Genomic DNA, 22,500 nt, shown 5'->3' on the forward strand with positions numbered 1-22,500 from the left:
GTGCACTGTTTTCATTTGGCGAGCAGCTCAAGTCAGACTTTCCATGCAGTTTGGTGGAGCAAAGTAACTCTTTGACTTGTCCTGACTTTATCATTTCTACAATTATCTAAATTTGCATTTATATAAAGAAACAAAAACAGACTTAAGTACGTTATAATGGTTTTAATGTCTCTCTTCTCAATGTAAAACTCCACCATCCACCTAACGCGTTGATATGGGAGTGGTCTTTACCTGTTTAAAGATAAGTTGTTTTGTTTTTTTTTTTACGTGTTTTTTTACGTCTTTTCTATTACAATAGTCTTGCTATAAGTTTTTTTGTTTGTTTGTTTTGTTTTTTAAATCAAAACGTACGCTTAACTTAAGAGTTTTTGAAAGTCTCAAGTGTTTTGTCCAGCTATAAAATGAAGCTGGTTTTGACAGCCCTCACAAACCCGGTACAGTTTCTGCAGTCTGCTGTCTGTAAAAGTTAAACGGTCGTCCTGATGCTGCCATTCAAGTCAAATAGTCTTATCTACCGAAGAGCCGACACTTTTATTTCTTCACAAGCACGTCGACTCAGACAAAGCGAGATCTTACCATGTTTACAGCCTCTCTCTCGTCTTTTTAGGGAATAAACCGATCAGATGCAGCCCGCTGTCAAAGCTTTCATGTGAATGAGACCTTGTTGCAGAGCTTTGCAGAGGTAACCTGCCCCCCCCTCAGTCACAACCTGCACTACCCCTATTAATATTTAGTGTGGTTTAAAATGAAGGAATTTCACAGCTAACTTCTGTGTTGCCTCGAATTGATACTGTTGTAAATGTTGAGTCCCCCACCCCTCCGAGTGGGAAGAGGCAGCAGAGGAATCTGCCTGGGCCAGGTAACACACCCTGAGCCTTAAAGCTGCTTGACACAGCAGTCAGCTATGGCGGTTTGTTTGTTGTGCAACCATGACAGGACAGAAGAAAACTGGTCGCTTTTTGCTAGTAAAAAATAGCATGAGTCACAGATCTTTGGAGGAAAGCCAGGAGAGAGAAATCTGATTCCATTTTAATTCTTTATTTATTGCACCTGACTTCAAGTCTGTTGGTATTTCAGCTCCTTTCATTTACAAACAGCAAACTGTAGAGCAGCACACTCACTGTCATGAATACACCCCCTCTCTTTTTTCTATCTCCTAGCTTATTAATGAGCTGCAGCAGCTGAAACCTGTCTCCTCCATTCTATGAAAAATTTACACCTCCCTTTGACAGACTCCTTCACTGCAAAATAAATTCAAAAATCAATAATGTTGATAATTAAAAGCTCCTTTCTATCCTGCATGTTGTCTGTTTGCAAACGTAACCAGGGATTTTTTTTTTCTGCATTTAAAGCATTGCAAACACAAGTTGCTAACCTATATTGGTCTGCGTGGCTTGAAGAGATGTTTAGAAAAACATTTCACATTAGTAAATCTGTGTCACGGTGAATGGAAGTCCAGCATTACTGGATCTGAGCTAATCAAACAAATTACACCAATTTCATAGTAATGAGCAGCCGGCGGTCCAGTCAGGATTAGTGGCGCAAAAAGAAGATATTCAGCAACTGCATCATCCAAGGAACAATAAAGTTGTGTGTGTCAAAACTGGTTTCCAACACTGCTCTAGTCTCTCCCCTCCAGTTGCAGGCACACATACCTGACATCTGCTCTCTACAAGTGGCCTCCTTTTGTTGGTGTGCCTCTGGGGGGATGTGTTAACAGCTGCTGTCAGCTAAAGAGAAGGAGATTAGATTTTTCATAGTTATGGGACCCAGACTGAGTCTCCCATTAGTAAATGGCTTTTTCTGATGTGCTAGAACTGGTAGAAGGTTTTGTGCACAGTTCCTTGGTATTTTACACACATCTTAATGTTTTTTCCTCTCTTCTGTGGGGAGTTTTCAGATTTAATTGAAGCTGTAGTGTGAGTTTGTTCTGTATAACCAACTAAATTGACTCTATAAGGTGGCTTATCTATATATGAGTATGAAAAAAGGCTCTAAATCATTTACTGGGACCAGTAGTAGCTTAAATTATGCTTTAGATGTAAGTTTGGCCACTTGTTTCAGATGTTTTTAATTGTGATGCATGTTTAACTTAGATTTGTTATGGACTTATTGCTAGCTCCTATTAGAGAGTGTTTGAGTCATAGTTTTTGTACTAAGGCACCCAGCTTGGTTGTTAGGCATATACAGGTAACATACAGTGCAATAGTTAGGTTGCAGACAGTGTTTCCCTCTTGAATGGAGCTAGTTAAATGCATCTGAGTCATAAACATGGCATTTAAATAAACAATGCAAAGCTAATGCACAATCAAAGCTTATTTAGATGAGTCATATGTACAGGTGTATAGTGTTATGTGGGAGGCTTACGTCTTTATTGTTTTTTTTATGCATGTTTGCAATACATCTAATTAAAGAACAAAAGTTGGGCTGGCATTTTCTTTGTAGTTGATGTATAGCATTGTCCTCGCTCATATCGAGGCATGAATGTTGTAATTATGTTACATGAATGTGTTGCCTACCCTATTTAATTTTTCAAACTAAAATGTTGCCAAATGTTTGCTTTTCCCCAGCCTTGCATGTCCCTCCAAGCGACAGCTCGTTTGTTGAGTTAACCCACCAACTGGCAACCACAAAGCCATGGGAAGGAACCTTGGAGAGGAGACTTGAGAATGGGGGTGGTATTACTCCGTTGCGCCACCCACTGATGGTTGATGCTCGCTACAGCTTGGATTCCAGCCTCCTCAGAGACAAGTCCAAATGTGTGGATCGAGTCGTTTTTAAAGCCAAAAGTTACACAGACACGAGTATATGAGGCCAAATTGTGGAAAAATGTAGAAAATTTAATACACAAATAAAGTAGTTTTTGCTGAATATTTCTCTACAAACAACCTGTCAACCCTCTTGTCTTTTGGAGAATGGGCACATCATGCCTGAACATGGTAAACAAAAATGTGATCTTCTGCTGCTCCATTGATTACTTCCAAGCCATTAACTTTTGCGTCACCACAGCAACCATTGCCACTGATGTGTAGATCATTTCAGCTCAAATGTCGGCAATTCAAATGTGGAAAATGCTTCTTTTGAATAAAACGGGGATTCATTTACGAAGTGTTACAGATCTGTTCTCCAGTTAAACATGTCCTTCAGCTTGTTTAGACATGAAGTTTATTTATCATTTATAATCTCACACGTTGAGCTTTTCGCTGTGCACACTACTTGCTATTGTCTGAATTCTGATGTCCCACATTTCTAAGCAACCAGCACCCTACGCGAGCTAGAAAACACTTCTTGTTTTTCAGGGCTTCATTGTTTCTAAATGTTTGCCTCAACAACACCCTTTCCTGCTACTTCTGATGAAGTGACAGTCCAGTGATCACGATTAGCTGTATCTTTCTTACCAGTAAAAAAAAGAAGTGCTTTGTGTTGCACATGGTATTCTACACGAAAGAGAAAGACCGAAAATGTGACAAATAGAACCGTAGCTTTTAAATATAATGAAGGCTTTCTGACTAATCTCTTGCTGTTTTCTCTCTAAAAGCATGTATGGTTAGAAAATATTTAATTGCAGTTTATGTAAGAATATGATAATCCACAAAAATACTTGTGGAACAGCATGCTCCCTGTGGTGAGTTTAGACAAAAGGCCCTTGAAGCCTGTCTTGCTAATGGTTTTGGGAAACAAATAACATTTGCTGCCTGCCTTTCAGAAAACATGAAAACATCTGCAGAGGTTATCATTTTTATATTTATGTTGCCTGCCACGTCTCAGATATAATTTAATGAGTTGTTTGTCAAAATACGAAAGACTGATTTGGGTTGAATCAGTCCTGCACTGAAGATGATAAACACTCGAGAAGTGGAGATGTAGCTCCTGTTATAAATGTCCTGATAAGTAATAATGATAATTAGTAATGCGGCTGCACAGTGGCGCAGTGGTTAGCACTGTGGCCTCACAGCAAGAAGGTCGCTGGTTCAATCCTTGGCTGGTTTAGTCAGTGGCCTTTCTGTGTGGAGTTTGCATGTTCTCCCCATGTATGCGTGGGTTCTCTCCAGGTACTCCAGCTTCCTCCCACCATCCAAAGACATGCATGATAGGTTAATTGGTTACTCTAAATTGCCCCTAGGAGTGAGTGTGAGCATGAGTGTGGTTGTTCATCTCTCTGTGTGGCCCTGCAATGGACTGGCGAGCTGTCCAGGGTGTACCCTGCCTGTCGCCCAAAGCCAGCTGGGATAGGCTCCAGCTTCCCCGCAACCCTGAATTGGAATAAGCGGTTCGGAAAATGAATGAATGAATGATAATTAGTAATGTTCTTCTGCATAATCATCAACGGATGTTGTTCAAAACAAATTTGAATTTATTTTAACTGTTTTATTTCAAATAACATAAAATCTTACTAGAAAGAAAATATAAGACAATGCAAAGATTGATTTAAATGCTCATTTGCTGTTAAACTTTAGGTCTTCTTGTTTGCAAGACAACTATTCTATCCCACTCTATTTCTTCATCTGGACTCATAAGTAAGATCAATAACCTTTTACAGCTCAGTTTCCGGCTTCACTGACTCCTGAAGGAAGCATCTGGCTCTAAGCTGCAAAAGACTATTGTGTTTATCAGTTTCATGTTAATTTGTCGGTCTGCTGTGTGGCTTGAGTAGCTTGTGTTGAAAAAGCATTAACCTGACTGGTAAAAATTTCTGTCAGGCAAGTTTCCAACTAGGGTAATGTTTATAATCATAACATTCCCCTTTTCCTAGCCATTCTTCAGCTCATGACATCTCTTTCAGTGCTTTTATAGGATGTATAGGAAGATTTTACCCATTTTCATGCATAGTTTCTGAGATTCTTCGGCTGTCTGTTTTATATAGGATTATATTGAGGTAAATCCAAAGACTTTCACTTACATTTACATCAGTGACAGTGAGAGTTATAGTGCAAAACACTCACCTTAAATTTGTTTGAGGATGTCTGTGGCTTTTTAAGATGGGCTGTCATCGTCAGATTTATCTTTTTTATTTGATGTTCTCTTACAGAATGAAAGGGGCTTTGTTGGAATCTATTCCTTTTTGAGGTGAGGATTAAAGAAAATTTTGTCTTTTGTGTTCCCTTGATGAATAAAAGTATGCAACAATTTGATCCACTGCAATATACAGCAATGTAAATAAGCAATGCAACTTTAAGACATTCTTTTCTGGTGTTAGATTTGAATTTGCAAATCTGAATGTGAGCACATTTTAATAGTCAGTCATGTCATTTGATTGTCACTACAGAAATGTTGACGCTCATATTAAAAATAATTTAATCTTTATTCAACATTTAACATTTGTGAGTAAATAGGTTGAAAAAGGGACATATGATATTGAAACTTCAAAGAACTGAGATGTTTTTCCTTTTCTCATACAAAATAAATAGGAATACACTCTACTTTCTTTTTTATTTAACAGAGAGCATTTTATTTGAAGACAACATTCATTATTTTTTATACTTTTCATGTTGTTGGTCTACCAGCTGACATTTTTTAAGTGTAGTGCCCAGAGTCCAGAACTGCTGGGTACAAGTTGAAAGCACAAACAGCTGAATGAATAAAGCTTTTCTTCCACGTAACCCCACTGTTAAGTAGAAAGTAGAGTCCAGGTGCAGCAAAAGGGAAATTTAAGCCTCAGTACTCAAAATGGCAGCTGTAGTTTCTAAAACAATCTCATCTTCAGAAGGAAAATGTTACCTTATAACTTCATATTTTTGCTTTAAATGGACGTGTGGGCTAAAATTTGTGCCCTCTTGCATGTAAATGTGAGTGAGATGCTTTTTGAAAACATTACAAATAAATTCAATCGCTTTACAGGAAAAACTCACATTTGTCAAAGGGGCATATATTTCTCTCTGCCTTCTCATTAATGACAACTGAATAGAAAGCAAGTGACATTACATGATCTCTATAGCGATGCTATTTTGTCGAAGCAGCCTCAGTGGAGGTTACAGTGAAGATGGGGAGCTTGAGACTGACGCTCCAGTACAGCCGATGGCTCATAAAGTAGATCATCCTCTCCAAGCGTGGAACTGTGATCCAAGTTCACAAAGTTAGGGATGTTGAAGTGAGACAGGAAAGCACATTCTCTGTCCGTCTTACTCTCCTCTGTTATTCCATTAAGAGGCTGGTGTACCCCAACTTCCTCCATGTCCTCCTCCATCTCGTCCATCCCAGATGTACTGATACATCTACCTCTTTTGTGTTTGGCAGAACTCCTGTTGTCTCCTTCTCTTGTCCTCCCTTGACCCTGATCCTCCTCATTGATGTAGAAATTAAAATATGAACGTGAGCCTGCTAACAGCGGGCGAGAGAAGGCCTTATCGTTTTCATCCTGATGGCCGTTGACGTCTACCAGGCAGCTTCCTGATCGATTATGCTTCTCAGCTGAGTCTGGATTTCTGTTAAGGATCAAAGACAGATCCAAAGTGAGATAAAAAAAAAACCAAAAAAAAAAAAACCCACAAAGGCTCTGAGAATATGAAGGACTTCTGATATCATCAATGGGTAACAATTTAGTTTTGCCTCTCTGAAAACTGATGACTGATAATGTAGCAGCCTTATGAGAAAATGATGGAGTTGCAGAAGGTATATATTTATTTATAGCTAACAAATAAACTCCCACTATCTTTCCGACTACCAGACGGACTTATAGTCTTAATCAGTGGTATCTGCTTGAGATGAAATGTACCAACAGCTCCTAAAATAAATATTATCTCCTAATATTGCCCATAGTACAAAGTCTTATGCTTCAATAAGCAGAAGTACCCTTTAACCATCATCTCACGCATCATGACATCACCACTCTCTAATGTGAAAAAGTAAAGCTCTCCTCGGTTCTGAGACCAGATTTGAAAGTTAAAGGAAGCAGCTGGCTTAAACTCACTCCTGATGTGGTGCTCCAGTCTTCGTGAGCAGCGTGAGAACAAAGAACATGAAAATGACAAATACTGCCAGTCCAACCCAGAAGCCGATGACGATGGAGTCTGAAAGGTCAGAGAGAGACATCTTATGAGAGTGCTCTGTAAAAATCTTTCATTTATAACCATTCCAAATTGCAGAATTGTTTCTTCCAGAGGCCTATAAATCCAAAATTATAGTAGACATTTTGTTCTTCAAAATTTAATTACAGCATACAGGTTGTTAAGTAGCCTGTGGCAAATTTGTCTCATTAAGTGGATTTATAATTGGCTAAGGAGAAAAAAAAACTACTGGTATGCTGCACAAATTCTTCCCTGTGTTACTCTAAAGCTATCACGTCACCTTCCAGTTAAAGCAATAAAGATAATGCAGGACAAATTAATTCTAATAAATTAAAAGTCCACTGAAAGGCACACCCTCCCACATACACACACACATATAGTCTATAATAGGCTATTTAAAGGAGAAACAGCATATTGGCACGTGCTCTCAGTAGATAAATCAGCTTACATCTGTGCGCTTTGAGTCCCTCAAAAGACACGGGCTCTTCGTCATCATAATATTCATACTGCCAGACGTAGTCACTGCGACGTGCGCTGGTTTGGCTTCGGTTGTGGAAGTCAGACATTTCACACCGATATCTTTACGTACCTTAACAGCAGAAGATAAATGAAAGAATAACATCAACAGGATGTTATATCCATCAAGTTTGCAATCTGCAGTCTGTACACTGGATTGGATTAAATATGTTGTTGAAAACAAATATACAGGCTAAAAATGTTAGATTTACCGCGAGGCGTCTTGGGATGGGATGTTATTCCCAGCTGTAATTCATCAACAAAGCGTCCAAATTGCAACCCGGAGCAGGACAATCCATCGTTTTATCATTACCCGAAAACTCCGTCATGGTCATGTAAGTCCTGCAAGTGAAGCAGCTGGCTTGTGTTGAGCAGCTCTGTGCGCATCAGTTTATCCAGCAGCGTGGGGGGGGCGCACTACTCCTGGATGGGAGATAATAGCCTGCTGCAGAAAAGCTTTAAACAAGACGTAAACAGTCTACGATCCATCATGTATTTCCAGCATAACTAGGAGAGGGAGTTAGAGAGAGAGAGAGAGAGAGAGAGAGAGAGAGAGAAAGAAAGAGAGAGAATCTCCTTTTCTGATGTTTATTTAATAACATGTTTTGTCATTAATAATATTTACAATATTTACATCTCAATCCATGTCTGAAAAGGAGTAGGCAGATACTCAAAGTGCCCACTACCCTGTTGCTACAATATCTAACCTCCAACTTACTACACAACTAACTTCATGCTCTAACATGTGCAATATTTGTATTTTGTATATTCTTTTAAACTTGTAGATGTTTCTATTTTCCTTTAATTGATCTTTCAAATTTCTCCATAATTTTACCCTTAATTTTTAAAACCGACATGTTTTGATATGTTGCATCTTCAAAACCAAGTTCCCTTCTTTTCTTGCAGAAAAGTAAAGGATTTCATTGAATATTATTTGTGTTGTTTTAAACTGATTATCTCTTTCTCTTCTCTCTCTCTTCAAATATATACATGTAGGCTATGTCTATATATATATATATATATATATATATATATATATATATATATATATATATATATATATATATATATATTTCTCATGTTTACAGCTTTGCTCCATCAGGTAATATATCAATTTATTGCTAGCTACAAATGTCCCTGATGTAGCAGGATCCACCACAAAAGCCAGTATTTACTGGTATGATGAGGTCAGATATTACAATAAAGGGCCTCAGAACCTGCTTGAGTTGGAGCTTGTTATCCCATCTTTTGCTATGCCCTGCAGTGTTCTACCTGCTGGGTCTTTTAGGTCATCACCTGTGTTTTTCCCCCATTGTGATACTTCTTGCCAAAGGCTGTATTTCTATTTAAGCATTTTTAACATTTTCAAAGCGGTTTGGTTTGAACACATTTCCTCTGTGTCTCAGGTGATTTACCTTTCTGTCAGTCTGCTCTATTCTCTGCTTTACTCCATCACAACCTGCCTTCTCTGAATCTCCCACAGCTATCTCTGCCTTTCTGTGCCATTAAAATCCTCATGTACTTTAATATCATCCCATCTTTCTGTTATTTTATGGGGGCAGACTTTCATATGAAATAACATGGAAAAAAAATACAAGCTAGAATAAAATCTATAATGAGCTTTTCAAGTGTATGCTTCTAATTTTTTAAGCTTCATTTCAGATATGAAGATACTCACAAAAAGACAACATATACATTATCATGACTAGATTACACATATTTACTCTATTTGTCTATTTGTCTGCATCCATTTGCCTAAAAGCTAAAATGGATGGTAAAAAAATACTCCATCAAAGCTTGCTTACAGCGTTTTTCATTCTTATATTATTCTGAGTATCAATAATGCATATTTCCTTAACACAGCCTCTCTCAGAACCGTCCCACAGGATCTGCTTTGTTCCCTTCTAGTTGTAGTGATCTGTAAAGATGTAATGCACTGCTGTTTTCACAGGGAATCTTAGAAGAGCTTTGATCAAAAAGAAGCGCCTCAAATGGTTGCTGATGTCAACATGACTCTCATACTCCATCATGAGAAAGCTTATTGCATCACCAGCCCAATCAGCAACATTAGGGACTGAATGGAAATATACTTTATTGTTTTAGAAATATACAGCAAACATAATTTTATTTACACATGCAAACATGAGTGTAGATTTACTAACATAACTGATCCAAACAAAACCTCTACCGCCCTTATGTTTATTTTTTTTCTTCAATTTGTGTTATTATACTATACAATGGATTGAAATTAAATTCATATGAGATATAAAATGTTATGTTTTGAATCACTATATTTCCATCCCTGAGAATCCACCACTAACTCCATCATCTGATTACCAATCTCTGTGTGTGTTATGCACATAATGAAATAGTCTGGTGTGAATGCCAACAAGGTAAGTCTCCCTAATGACTTCATCTGTTATCAAATGTAACCAGCAGCTTAGATGTCAAGTTCACGCCTGATTTAGTTTAATATTTTAATGAATTGGACTTTTTCTTGCTGCTAACATAATAGTAGACTTTAAAAATAACACACATTAAAGGTGAAACAATATACCATCTCATTAACTTTTATTAATCTAATTGACATCTGAGCTCAGGCGATAGCTTGAAGTTGAACCTGTGTCTGTACCTTTTGTGATGCTGCTATCTTGTATGTCCACATAAAATACAAACAGCTTAATACTGTTCATTTAATTTGTTAATGCATTCATTCATTTTCTGAACCAGTTTAATCCGAGCAAGGGGGAGCAGCCTTCGGGTGAGAGGCTGGGTACACCCCGGACAGGTCGCCAGTCCATCGCAGATGTTGTACCATTTAGTAGAGAGATAAAAATATAGCCACATATTAAGCAGAAATTAAATTTACTGCATTGCCAGCCCAGTTAAGACAGATGATTTTTGTTCCAGGATTGAATAAATGTGCTGGACATTCAGTAAAGTACATAAACTGCATCTAATTACAATGGTAATCATGCTCTTTACTGTGAACCTTATTAATTCTAATTTAATAGATGAGTCATGGTTGTGTTATGTTTGTAATCATGAAAAAGATGGTGTTTTTAAAGTAGTGTCTTGTAAATCTTCTGCTTTGTTTTCAATTTTTGCGGCATGATGAATACAGACAGTGCCTAGCCACTCATTTAAAGTTATATCTAGTATAAAACCTCTCTTACTCTTAGAACACTGATTGGTACATGCATAATTAATATTTTTTTTTATTTGTCAGCCAAAATGTTTCTGAAAGTAATCTCCCTGTTTTCTATCTCACTTTGCTTTCATAGCCAAGAGCAAAATTATATTACTGCAAATGAAATAAATATAAAGGCTGTAGGTCTTCATTTAGATGTAAAATACACTGTTTCACTTGTGGAGGAAATAAAATTATCTTCTCTTTTCAGAGAACAGTGAGGGTTTTGAAAACATGCAAGTGTTACAGTAATAGTCTTGCCAGTGTTAAAGCTCACCCTGTCATCAGCGTATGATGATCACAGCCTTCTTCATGCATCACACTGATGTAAGGTGAGGCTTAAACCTTTCCAAGAGCATGTCTGATGCATTTAAATGACTGACTGCTGGACTCTCATCTCTGATTAACAGAAATGGACTTTTGATTGGGATTCAGCACCATTCAACACAGAAAACGAGTTTCTTCTCAAAATTTGCCTCAAAATACTCTACTTTACACAAAACCAGAGTCAATAAAAGTTTCTCTGTTAAAGCTTATTTGGCTCCTTTTTTATACACTGTGCAAAATTACATGCCGATCACATTTTGCTGTATCTTTAAAGCTGCTACCACCCAGCATTTTGACTTCTCCAGAGAAGATAAAACCACTTTAGATACCTAAACATATTCTGTTAAATATTCATAGATTTTGTGCCAGCATTGTTGCTACGTGCAGTACATAATTCTGGGCAGGTTGTTGATATAAACTCCTACCTTTGATTTATTTGCAGTGAAATATTATCCAAATTTTTCATGTTTCTTCTTTAAAGTCTAACTTTTAATACTTGTTGTTTTCAGACAGAAAAAGATTTACATATGCACTTGTCTAAATGTTTCCATTATATGCGTGGCAATGGATTTATTTCCCTTTTTAGCTTTCTAACAACACAAATGACTAAAGTGAGCAAACAAAGGCTTCCTTTTGCACAAGTGCTCAAATCCAGATCTGTAAACTCACATTTTCACTTCAAACTTATTTTGATTTCAAAAATGAACCTTAAAGATTATTTTTCTTATGTTGTGATCTCAATTGAGAAAGTGCTACTTTTTTAGTACATCCATTTGCTTGGGGTTTTCTTAGTTTGGTTGCTTTGTGACAGAGGAATGGTGTTTGGAGGCAAGCTCATTGAATAAGAAAGACAGCACTGAGTAAACAAGACAATAGAAGCAGAAATCAATTAATTACATCCTAAATTCAACAAAACAGCCAACTTCTACAGTTTCCTGACTTCATTCTTTTCTTTGTTTCTGATATTTTGATGTTATTCTTAGATTTCATTATTTCTTTTTGAATTGATTGCATCTTTTTTTTTTTTTTTTTAATCACATCTTTCTCTGAACCATGTTTCTGCCGACCTACACTTTATTTTTCCAACATCAGATGGTTTCCTAGGGAACACTCTGGACTTCAATTACTTGGGCTTTGGATCAGCCTGACCCTCTCCGTAGCCATTCTTGGAAAAATAACTCATTGCTTTTACGTTAAACTGAAATGTAAATATCTATGACAGCATACATACATCACATAGCATCAGGTACAAACCTTAAGATTATGTACCATAAAGATTATGTACCAGAACACTACTGAATCACAGCTTCTTGAGGATGAAGATCGGAATACCAAATAGGTTTGATTAAAACTTCACTGTATTATTGATGGCTGAAAGATGCATTCTTATCCCTGTTGCCTGAGTGTAATTATTTACCTCCAGGCTCTGTGACTCGGTGGTCATTGATCATCTGATTTCCTTTGAAGATAGGGCATAAAAGAAACGGTCGCCTCAACATACAAATGTATAAAAAAACAAAACAAAAAACTGATCATGCAATATCTCACAATTGTCTTTGTGTAGAAGAAAGGTGTATAAATTACAGGCACAACAGGTTCAGTATATATAAGCTTTACTGCACAATCTGAGGCAATCTTACCCCAAATAATATTAGAGCAAGTTATTTTTTAAGCTATTGTTGCAGCCTCCGGATATGTGCTAGCATTGAATCTTCTATTGTGGTCTGTGAATAAAATTTTAATATATGTCAAAAGTCAGTGAATCTCATGCAGTGGCTTTGAAATGCTGCAGTTTTTTATGTCAAAACATGATCATTTGCTAAAATTGAAAGGTAAATCGTTGGCTAAGATTAACTAAACACATGAGTCTGGAATAAAGTGCAAATGCAAAACTGCAGTGCGGTCAAATGGTTTCTATAAAAAAAAGCAAACTCATTTGTGAAATAATATAGAAAAACATGTCCACTTCCCGCTCTGCGATGGACTGGCGAGCTCTTCAGAGTGTACCCTGCCTTTCGCCCAAAGAGTGCTGGGATAGGCTCCAGCTTCCCTGTGACCCTTAATTGGACTAAGTGGTTGGGATAATGAATGAATGAATGAATGAATGAATGAATGAATGAATGTCCACTTAACATAATATTTTTTGTACTTTAGATAGCATTCTCTATAACTATTCTCTCTCTTTGCCTTTGGCATTTACATGTAAACAAATAGCTTGCAAAAACAACCCTAACCACCAATGTGCAAGATCCATCCATCCATCCATCCATCCATCCATGTCACGTCAAAAGGTCATAACAAAAGAATATGGTACATTATTATTTATTAAATAAACACAATATAATTCAAGTGTTGTCTGCCAGAGCATGAGACAATGTAAATGTTAGTTCTTTGGATTCAGTCTTCTTATTTTTCTGTGACTTTTATTCAGTGTTTTTTTGCTTCCACCATTTTAACGCTTCCCTCCTGTTCTCTATTGTAATGATCTAATTGTCTCCACCTTTGTGCCTTTGGAGTTTGTATAGAGATCTGACTTTGTGCGTTTTCCCTCTTTGCCTAGAGAGAAAATTAGAGGTCTTACTTCCTTCTTGTTGATTTAATTTTTATATCTAACATGAAAGTAAACATTTACATGAGTAGCAGGTACATTTTGGCAATGAGCTCCTTCAAATAATTCTGGAAGCATAAAGCCTTTTCTTTGCAGTCAGAAACTTTATTTTCCAACACCGACTCTATTGAGGCAAGATTAAGATCTAAAAGAATGACAGTAGATGGGAGCCCTTTAGTCTTGACCTTGGTTTTTATCAATAAAGTTAAATTACCATCAAAGTACAAATAAAAACACTGTTGAAATAAACGCATGCCTCTAACAGACACTGTGTTTGTAGCACTGAACCTTGTACTATTTCACAATGTGTTAAAAATGTGCATTCTTTGATACTTTTTCATGTCAGTAAGGCTGACATCAACAAAAGATGTGTTTTAAAACTTTAAACTACGAGGTTTTGCCAGTTACGCATTTCTATCCTGTTGCTGTTTTACACACTTTCCAACAGTTTTATAAATTCCACCAAAAACTGAAATAAAGCCTTTTAATATTCTTGATCACTGAATACAGTTTTAAATTACTGTGATCAATACTTTTTAGCGGGTTAAGAAAACAAACCAAGCTCAACCTGCAAGCTGGGGAGGGCGGCAGTATCCGTGAGCATCTGTTCTTTACTAAATAATCGGGACTCTACCCCTGCTGTTGTCTGATGGAGAAATGTTTACCAGAATTAACAATAAAAACACTGCTGTATAGATAGCAAAGGTCAACGTCAGACATACATTTAACAGCTTGTGTGACCAGACTATCACCTGCCTGATATACAGGACTTGTTAGAGCTTTAATACATGGACACGGGGGATGCACTGATTAAGTTACTGCATCACATATTGTTAAATTATTTTAAAACTGTCAGTCAGCATAAAAATCACTTGACTTCCATACCCCTTTCTAATAGGAATGACTTTGCTGATCAGTTTAGAACCTAACTTTTATACAAACCCCTTCAGTCTCCAATAAAGCATGTTTTTACACATTACAAATGTTGTTCCAAAGAGAGTTTACTTTTCATGTGCCTTGTTTTAGCCTTTCCCCGCATGTAATAGAAAAATAATGATAAGTCTTAAAAGCTCTGCTGCTGCTGGAGGATAACATTAGAGAGCATGCTTTGTTTAAAGTCACACAGTGCAACATTGGTTTGACAAAACTCAACCAAACTGCAAAAAATGGATTGGAAAAGGTGTTGATGATACACATGCACATTCACTCTGAAAATAGCTGAAACCCCCAAATGTATGAATAAACAGGTAAGTCCATAATTAACTGTCAGAGATAACCTTAAATATGAATTATGAGCTTTATTATCACTCCATTTATTAGTAACAGCATTTAGGGATGTTAATTATTCAAGTAAAAAGCAAATAGGTCAACAATAAAAAAACAAAAACCTGGCAAAAGAGATGCAAGCTAGAAACAAATGGACATTTTGTAAAGCAACACCAAGCTTCATGATTGTTGCTTCAGAAAAAATGCTGCATATCTGTAAGATTGCAGACTATCACCCTAACATAGGTGTGCCCTTTCTTTGCTATAAATGTCTCAAAATATGCCAATTTTTCTCTATTTTACTTTAGAACAGATGATCAGATAGAAGGAAGTTATTTTATCCTGAATTCTGAGTGGTTTCAAGGATGAATGGATTCTGTTTTTGTTGTTCATTTTTGCACTTTATTTCAGGAAGGTTGATTTGAATTGTTGTGAAGTATTTCCGGGGTTTTTCAATTTTTCATTCATAAGAGGTAGAGACCTCCTATTTACTGTTCCTGCTTCTTTTGTATTCGTCTCTTATTTATTCACTCTCTTGACATAGTTTGCTCTGTTCTGACATATTAGTCCGGATGTGTTATGAATTTGTCACAATGAAATCTATATAATACACAAAGTATCTTTTTTATGACCCATGTTGAGGAAATGTTCATTACATTTAACTATTCTTGTATTATTTGACCTATACACACACACACACACACACACACCACACAAGTGTGCATTGCAAATCACATCTTTTCCAGGGAAATGTTAACAAGCAAGCCATTTCCCTTAAAAGGTGTGATTTGCATTGCACTACGTGTTACTCCAAAAACTGCACATATAATGATTCAGTACAAGGTGCCTTCACTGAAAGGTTACACACAAATGCATCCTCTCATTGATGCTGGATTTAGCTGAATACCTTTTAGCCAAGAAACTGTGCTGGTTAATGATTTAAATAAAGTTTTTGATTAGTTTACACATCTTTTCCTTTGTTTTGGCCCAGTATTATGAAATGGGCAACACCCATCAGATGAGCACTATTTATCTCTTTCAGCATTGCAATTTCCTTTCTTTTTAAATGAAACATGAATGAAATAATGTTCAGTTAATATATATCCTGAACATTGTGCACATTCACACACAGTGTCCAAACTTCTCTGAACATGGGGATGAATATTCAAAGCCTAACAGAAGGCACGATGACATTGCAAGACTAAAAGAAACCAGGAGAAGAGCTGTGAGTCCAATTAGCTGCAAAGCTGAAAAACAGACTGAGGCAGAGATGGAAGTCTGTGTGGACCTTATTAGCGCTGTGCTCTGATGCTTGTTCCCCGGAGAGAGAGAGAGGTTTTGTGATGTTGATAGAGATAGTGGGCAAAATGTAATGTTGGTCATGCAAAGTTCACCTTTAGGCAAAGAAAGGCAAAGAAACTCTCACAACAGACATACTGCTGTGACAACCGATGCTGGTAAATGTGACTCCCATTTGTTCAAATAACCAGTCAAATGACAACAGGCACACCTAGTCATTGAGTCCACTGTGCTCTCAGTCAGCTTGCACTGTACTTATTTATTTATTTATTATTGCAGATACATTACAAATTTGACTGCTTTTCCATAATTACATCCAAACGTGCAGCCCCACACCTCCCCCTGCAGGTACATCTTGGGAAAACCGCTATTCCACATAATGAGGAAATAACTCAGGAGGTTTAAGATTCAACAAAAACTGATGGCGACAACACAATATTTGATTCACCATAGCAGCACAGATGCATCTGTTAAAGTGTGTCTGATGACCCGCCATGTATACCTGCCTGTTATGTATACAAAAGGTTGGCGCGTGTCAACGCCCCCTTAAACGATCCACGAGCCTCTCTCCATCACTCTGCTGAGCTCAGTAGGCAACAGGGCACGTGTTTCTTCACACCTCAAACCAAATGGACACACAGACAGACAGATATAAGGTTGGTTAAGGGGATCAAGCGTTCAAGTGACAAACGTTTAATTAACAAACGCAAATGTTGACTTTATACTGAAAACTGCGCCTGCAGGGTTGCCAGTTTAGTGCAAACATCATTTTCACAACTCAAGTCCTTGTAATGACCAAGATGTAAACTCTGAGTTTATCTAGCTACATATGTTGATCATAAGATTAATGGAAATATTATGATTTTAAACACATGGCCAAAGCAACAAAACCAGTTTGAATTAGATTAAAACTTTGAGAGAATTGTCTTTAGACAAGGTTAGAGGAAAGTAAAAGGACCATATGGTCGTTGTTTGCTAAAGTGCGACTTCTCACCTTCACGTCGTGGCGCATGGAAACACTTGGGGACGCGTCAAAGCGCAATTTGGCACAGACCACCAGACCCTGATAAATAGGAGGTTCCTGCTTTAACTTCCCCTCATCCTAAAAGGACTTTATGAAGAGCTGATCAACACTGTGCCATGGAGAATAACGCACCAGTCAGTGGATTACCATCTGTTGATGCTGGGAATAATTCTACCCAGCAGTCCAATTTGTGGAGACCGTGGAGTGGAAATAAGACAGCGGCTCCAACGGTAGGTTTAAACTATTTAGAGCTTACAAATCTTGCATATAACGGAGAAGTCTCTGACAAAGGTTTTCGTTTTAAACTTTCAGGCTCATCCAGTGCCTGAAGACCTTTCTAATGCGAAACAAGCCAAGGCTCCTCAAGTCATCCATCCAGTGAAGTAATTTAAGTTATATGTACCAAATTAAACGTGATTTTCCATGTTAGTGGTTCTTTTTAAGTGCATCATGTCAATGAACTTGTTTTGTTTTCTAACTTTTTGAAGACTATTTTGGCCAAAAGCGAGATGTTTCGATTACCTGTATCGGGATGCAGAAATTCTTCTTCGTAACTATCCGGTGCAAGCGACCATCTGCCCCTATGAAGACTCCAGCAGCGATGAAGAAGGCGAGGATGAAGAAGAGGAAGTGGAAAAAGAGCAGAACTAAACTTGGCATTTGAAACTCTTTCATAATGTGATAATATTTATATTTCACCTAATTTATTTCTGTAAATACCTGTAAATAGAATCTCATTTCTAAGGCAAACAGTAATGTAAGTGGCTAAGTTATTCCTTTATCATTTCTACTTCTTCTGTGTTTTGATCATTGCAATAAAATGCATGGAATAAATGTTGTTATACCGCTTGTTGGTTTATTTAACTGATCATTAAATTTTATTATTTATCGCTAAAGAGAAATAATATGAAAAATAGGAAGTCTAAGAGGTTTGTATGATTTTATTGAATTAGTTTGTCTCGGATGCTTCATGCTTCACATTCTTTTAGATTTCCATTTAAAAAAAGCGAATTGTTAAACTATCAACACCCAAGTGTCTTTTAGTTCTCAGCTGTGACATATAGTGACCCTTCCTGCTTTGCACTACAGTTGTAACATCTTTGCACTGAAAAAGTCGTATGGAAAAGTGCTAAGTGCTTAAAACTCCATTTCCTGCAGTGTCGCCTGAGGTGCAGAAACGTGACAAAGTAGAGGTTGCAAGCAAATCTCTCAGAAAGGCATTTAAAAAAAAACAAAAAAACAACTGCAATTAACCAACCACAACTAACTGTTATCATATGGTTACCTGGTTCATGTTGTCTGACTTTAAAACATAACTTAAGTTATATTAATAAAATCCAATTGTTTAAAATAAACCCTGCATGATTAATAATGTGCTGTTCATTTATAAAGACAATTTCAGTCATTAAAAAGACAAAGACATTCCACACAGAGACAGAACGTTTGCACCTCTATACTGCATTAAGCCAGAATATTGATTAGGTAAAACTTTTACATGACAGAATCTCTACTATCGCAATAGTTCAGTATTATTTGCAGATGCAAAACCAAGAATGATCTTCTTTCTCTTCATCTTTTAAAAACACAATCTTGCCCTTAAGTTTGTTGAGGCCCCACATCAGTGGCTTTCTCTTCCTAATCAATAAATCAGTTTTTATCATAAGTAAATACTTAAACAGATTAATAAAATGAGTAAAGTACTAGTACTATTCTGTGGAATATAACTTCATCATTTTCATCAAAAACTGCAATAAAGCACCCTCAATAAACTTAAAGTACTTTAGTTTGTTGCATCTAATGTCCTTATGTTATATAGTTAGTTACGGAATCCAGTGAGAAATATGTTTCCTGAAATTTAGTGTCAGATTGGAAGATTTATTTTTCTAGAGTCAGAGTTGGTTTGCAGGTTGAGAAAGGTTTCCATATGTCTGTTTTTATTTCTTCTTGGGATTCTGTTTCCTGCCACAGACTCAAGACACGGTTATTGGAATAAAAAAAAACAAAAAACTGCATTTTAGTTAACAGCAGTTTGTCTCTGTATTAGTAAGCAGTTTGCATCAGTTTGTCTCTGGTGACCTGGCCAAAGTGTTTACTGACTCTTAACAGCACCTGATGATGGAGGGTTTTTGTACATATATACACAAAAAGCCCTTCCAGAGTTAACTTTATAATTCACCAACTCACTTCTTAAACCTGCTGTGTTTTTAGGTTCAGGTGAAGGTGACATTGGAAGATTAGACTCAAACAGGACAGCAAAGTTATAATCATGACCTCATACAGTAATATGATTATCCTTCTGAATAAAACATATTAATAAAATAAACTAATTGAATTCAGTCAAATAAAATTAAGAAATAAAAGTAGTATAAAAATTAATCAGTAATACCTATAAATGGTCAGATATACAGATAAAAAGACTGACAGGAATAATTTTTATGTTTTATGTTGATGGGAAATTCTTTTGAAGGTTTTACTTGGAGTAGTTTTTTTTTAAATTTATTTTTATTTTAATAAAGAGTTTGTTTTGATGTATTCTTCTGCTGATTTCATTGTTTTCTGCAGGTAAATATTGGATGTGATGACTTATAGTTTGAACCTAAATTCACACACACACACACACACACACACACACACACACACACACACACACACACACACACACAGGAAAAAAAAAAGGACAAAGTTTAAACAGGCACATGATATTTTATATTTGAAAATTTAAGTCTTCACAAGTTGATGTAGTTCGTTATCTTTTCCTTCATGTTAACTTTATATAGCAATATCATATATGTGTTTAACATCATTGTCATATGTAAACTTTTGATATTTATTAAGTTTTTCCATTGAAGTGTAAAAGAACAATTTTGTGATATAGCATTTTTGCGTACATTTGTACAGATGTTCATCTGCTTGTACTCTACTTAAATAACAAGAAAATAAGATCATTAAACAATATTTATCCTAAGTGCATAAGACTGTTTACTAAGCCATGAAGGTTAGTGTACAGTGTTCAGTGCACAGTTGCCAAATCCTGGGAACTTGTCTCATTTACACAGTTCAACTCTTGGACTCCTAAGTGCGAACCTCCCTTGCTTTCTGTGGGAACCTTTTCTAGGTTGTCTGTAGGTGTTTTGTAGAGTGCAAAGTTTGCACACCTTCTTGGTGGGAGACAAGCTGACCTCTGTCAGCACAGATATTAGTCTGCTGTTTATGGTGAGATTACGGATTTAGAAACATTTACACAGATTAAAGTTACTCCCATTATTGCTCTCATACTTTCTATGTCTAATAAAAAAAGGCTTTTAGGTGACAAATTTATCTAGCATGAAGATAGTGGTATCAAGAAACAAACAAATAGAACTAGCTGCGTGTTTGCAAGACCAAATGTTGGCAGCATAAATTTAATTAAATTCAATTTAGCTTTATGAGTCAGCACCATTTTACAAGAAAGTCATTAAGGCATTTAAGAGAAATAATTTATTGAAGTCAATTCATTGTCATCCAGTAAAAAAAAATCCACATTATCATAACTGTCTTCATACAAGCCAATTTATAAAACCATTATTTCCTATCTAAAGAAATGAATTACTGAGAATCAAAGTTAACAAAAAAACTGAGCTGAGCTGAGAAGTGGTGGTGAAACACAGCAACTGTCAAATCCTCTGTGGGCCGCTCTGGAGTTTCCCATACATGGGTGTCAAAACCGTGGTGTCACTTACCTTGGCGTGAAATTTGCTCACCTCTGTAGTTAAACATAAAACCAGGAGCTGATGCCCTCTCTGATGAACTTCTAACCCAACGTGACCTGTTTGCAATCTGAGGTAGATCTTGCTGATCAGCTTTACATATGTTTAAATTCATAGGGTTTCTGTTGTGCATAATTGTGCTGTAAGATGGAAACTTTGAACTAAAATAGAACTTCTTTCGTTCACAGAATGTAAGAAATCACATAAAAATCCGTTGGGTATTTTTTTCTTGCTGTTAATAAAATGTGATAATGGATGTGCAGGTAATTTATAATAACATAAATTAGGCTGAGATTAAATTCCAATCCAATCCAATCCACTTTATTTATATAGCACATTTTTTAAATGGAAACAGTTTCCAAAGTGCTGCACAAATAAAAAGAAAAACAATTTTACAATACTACAATATAAACTATACTGAAATAGCAATAAATAGAAACTAATAAGCTTAAAATCAACCCGAACAAATAGGTAAAAAAAACTAAACAAAACAAACAATGAATAATTTAATAAAATGAAATAAAAAGACACAGGGGATGACACAACTCACGCGGTGTTAAAAGCTAGAGTATAAAAATGAGTCTTAAGATTAACCATTGAACCTGCCATATCTTAACACAACACATTATATGCAGTTCTGGTGGTTTGCTGCTCTTTCCCAGGAGCTGGTGTGAATCTGGGTGTGAACAATGCACAATGAAATGAGCAGACAGTCAAATGTTTGGCTTCAGTTTTCAAACAACAACACATCCCCAAACAGCTACATCATGGTAATATCAATATTAAGTATAGGAAATCAACTTCTGCCATCCTGCAAAATGCATCATTGTTCACTCATCTGCAAATATGTACACAAACACTTGTTTTTAATGAGTTCATGCTGCTCAAACCAGAGTATTCCTGACAATAATGAATGACAGTGAATGACACTGATCATATTTTTTGCAGGGTACATTTTTTGTTTTCAGCTACTGCTTATGTCATTTAATGTGCAGAACTTGACTGCTGGCATCCCTCTGTGAACTTTGACTGCATTTTGTGGTGTGATTGCAGACACAAATGAGGTGATGAAGTGTGACTTGACCAAACTGAAAGTGACACTACGCAGCCAGCTTCACACAGTCACTCCTTTTGGCTTACTGAGAGAGCTGTAAGCCAAAAGGGGGCACTGCCATCCTTTTGCTTCTGCCTCTGCTTTTGTGTTAGAGATGTGTTGAAATAAATGTACTCATTTAAATGTATTTGAAAGTATGCATGCATTTATTTAAATAGAAATATATTAATAATGAATAACTGATTTATATATTCTATTGCATATTATATTGTAATATCTTTCTTTATTCCAATGCTACTCTTGGTGTTGAAAAAAAACTGATGGACTGTAAGGCTACAACAGCATTTTGTCTATTTTTAACTAGAAAATATTGGATGTTGTGGAATTGACGTGTCGCAAAAATGTAATGTCAGTATTTGACCACCAGATGGGATCAGAGAGCCAAAAGTGAATTCCTTCACGGGTT

At 36.5% G+C, this 22,500-nt stretch overlaps 2 protein-coding genes across 2 annotated transcripts; one reads left to right on the forward strand and one right to left on the reverse strand.

Moving 5' to 3' along the window:
- Positions 1–5,959: 5,959 nt before the first annotated feature.
- On the reverse strand, positions 5,960–7,570 carry LOC306767161 (melanocortin-2 receptor accessory protein 2A-like; the record flags this gene model as incomplete). Its single annotated transcript, XM_079255083.1, has 3 exons — positions 5,960–6,422; positions 6,908–7,007; positions 7,453–7,570. The coding sequence occupies 3 exons, from the start codon at positions 7,568–7,570 to the stop codon at positions 5,960–5,962; spliced, it is 681 nt and encodes a 226-aa protein (XP_079111209.1).
- Positions 7,571–17,350: 9,780 nt separating this feature from the next.
- On the forward strand, positions 17,351–17,885 carry LOC306767162 (protein ripply2-like; the record flags this gene model as incomplete). The annotated part of the gene is given in 3 exon segments (XM_079255084.1): positions 17,351–17,535; positions 17,537–17,617; positions 17,723–17,885. Coding segments are annotated over 3 exon segments (429 nt in total).
- Positions 17,886–22,500: the final 4,615 nt, after the last annotated feature.

The sequence above is a fragment of the Telmatherina bonti genome (assembly GCF_933228915.1).
Source record: "Telmatherina bonti genome assembly, chromosome: 16".
Classification (NCBI taxonomy): domain Eukaryota; kingdom Metazoa; phylum Chordata; class Actinopteri; order Atheriniformes; family Telmatherinidae; genus Telmatherina; species Telmatherina bonti.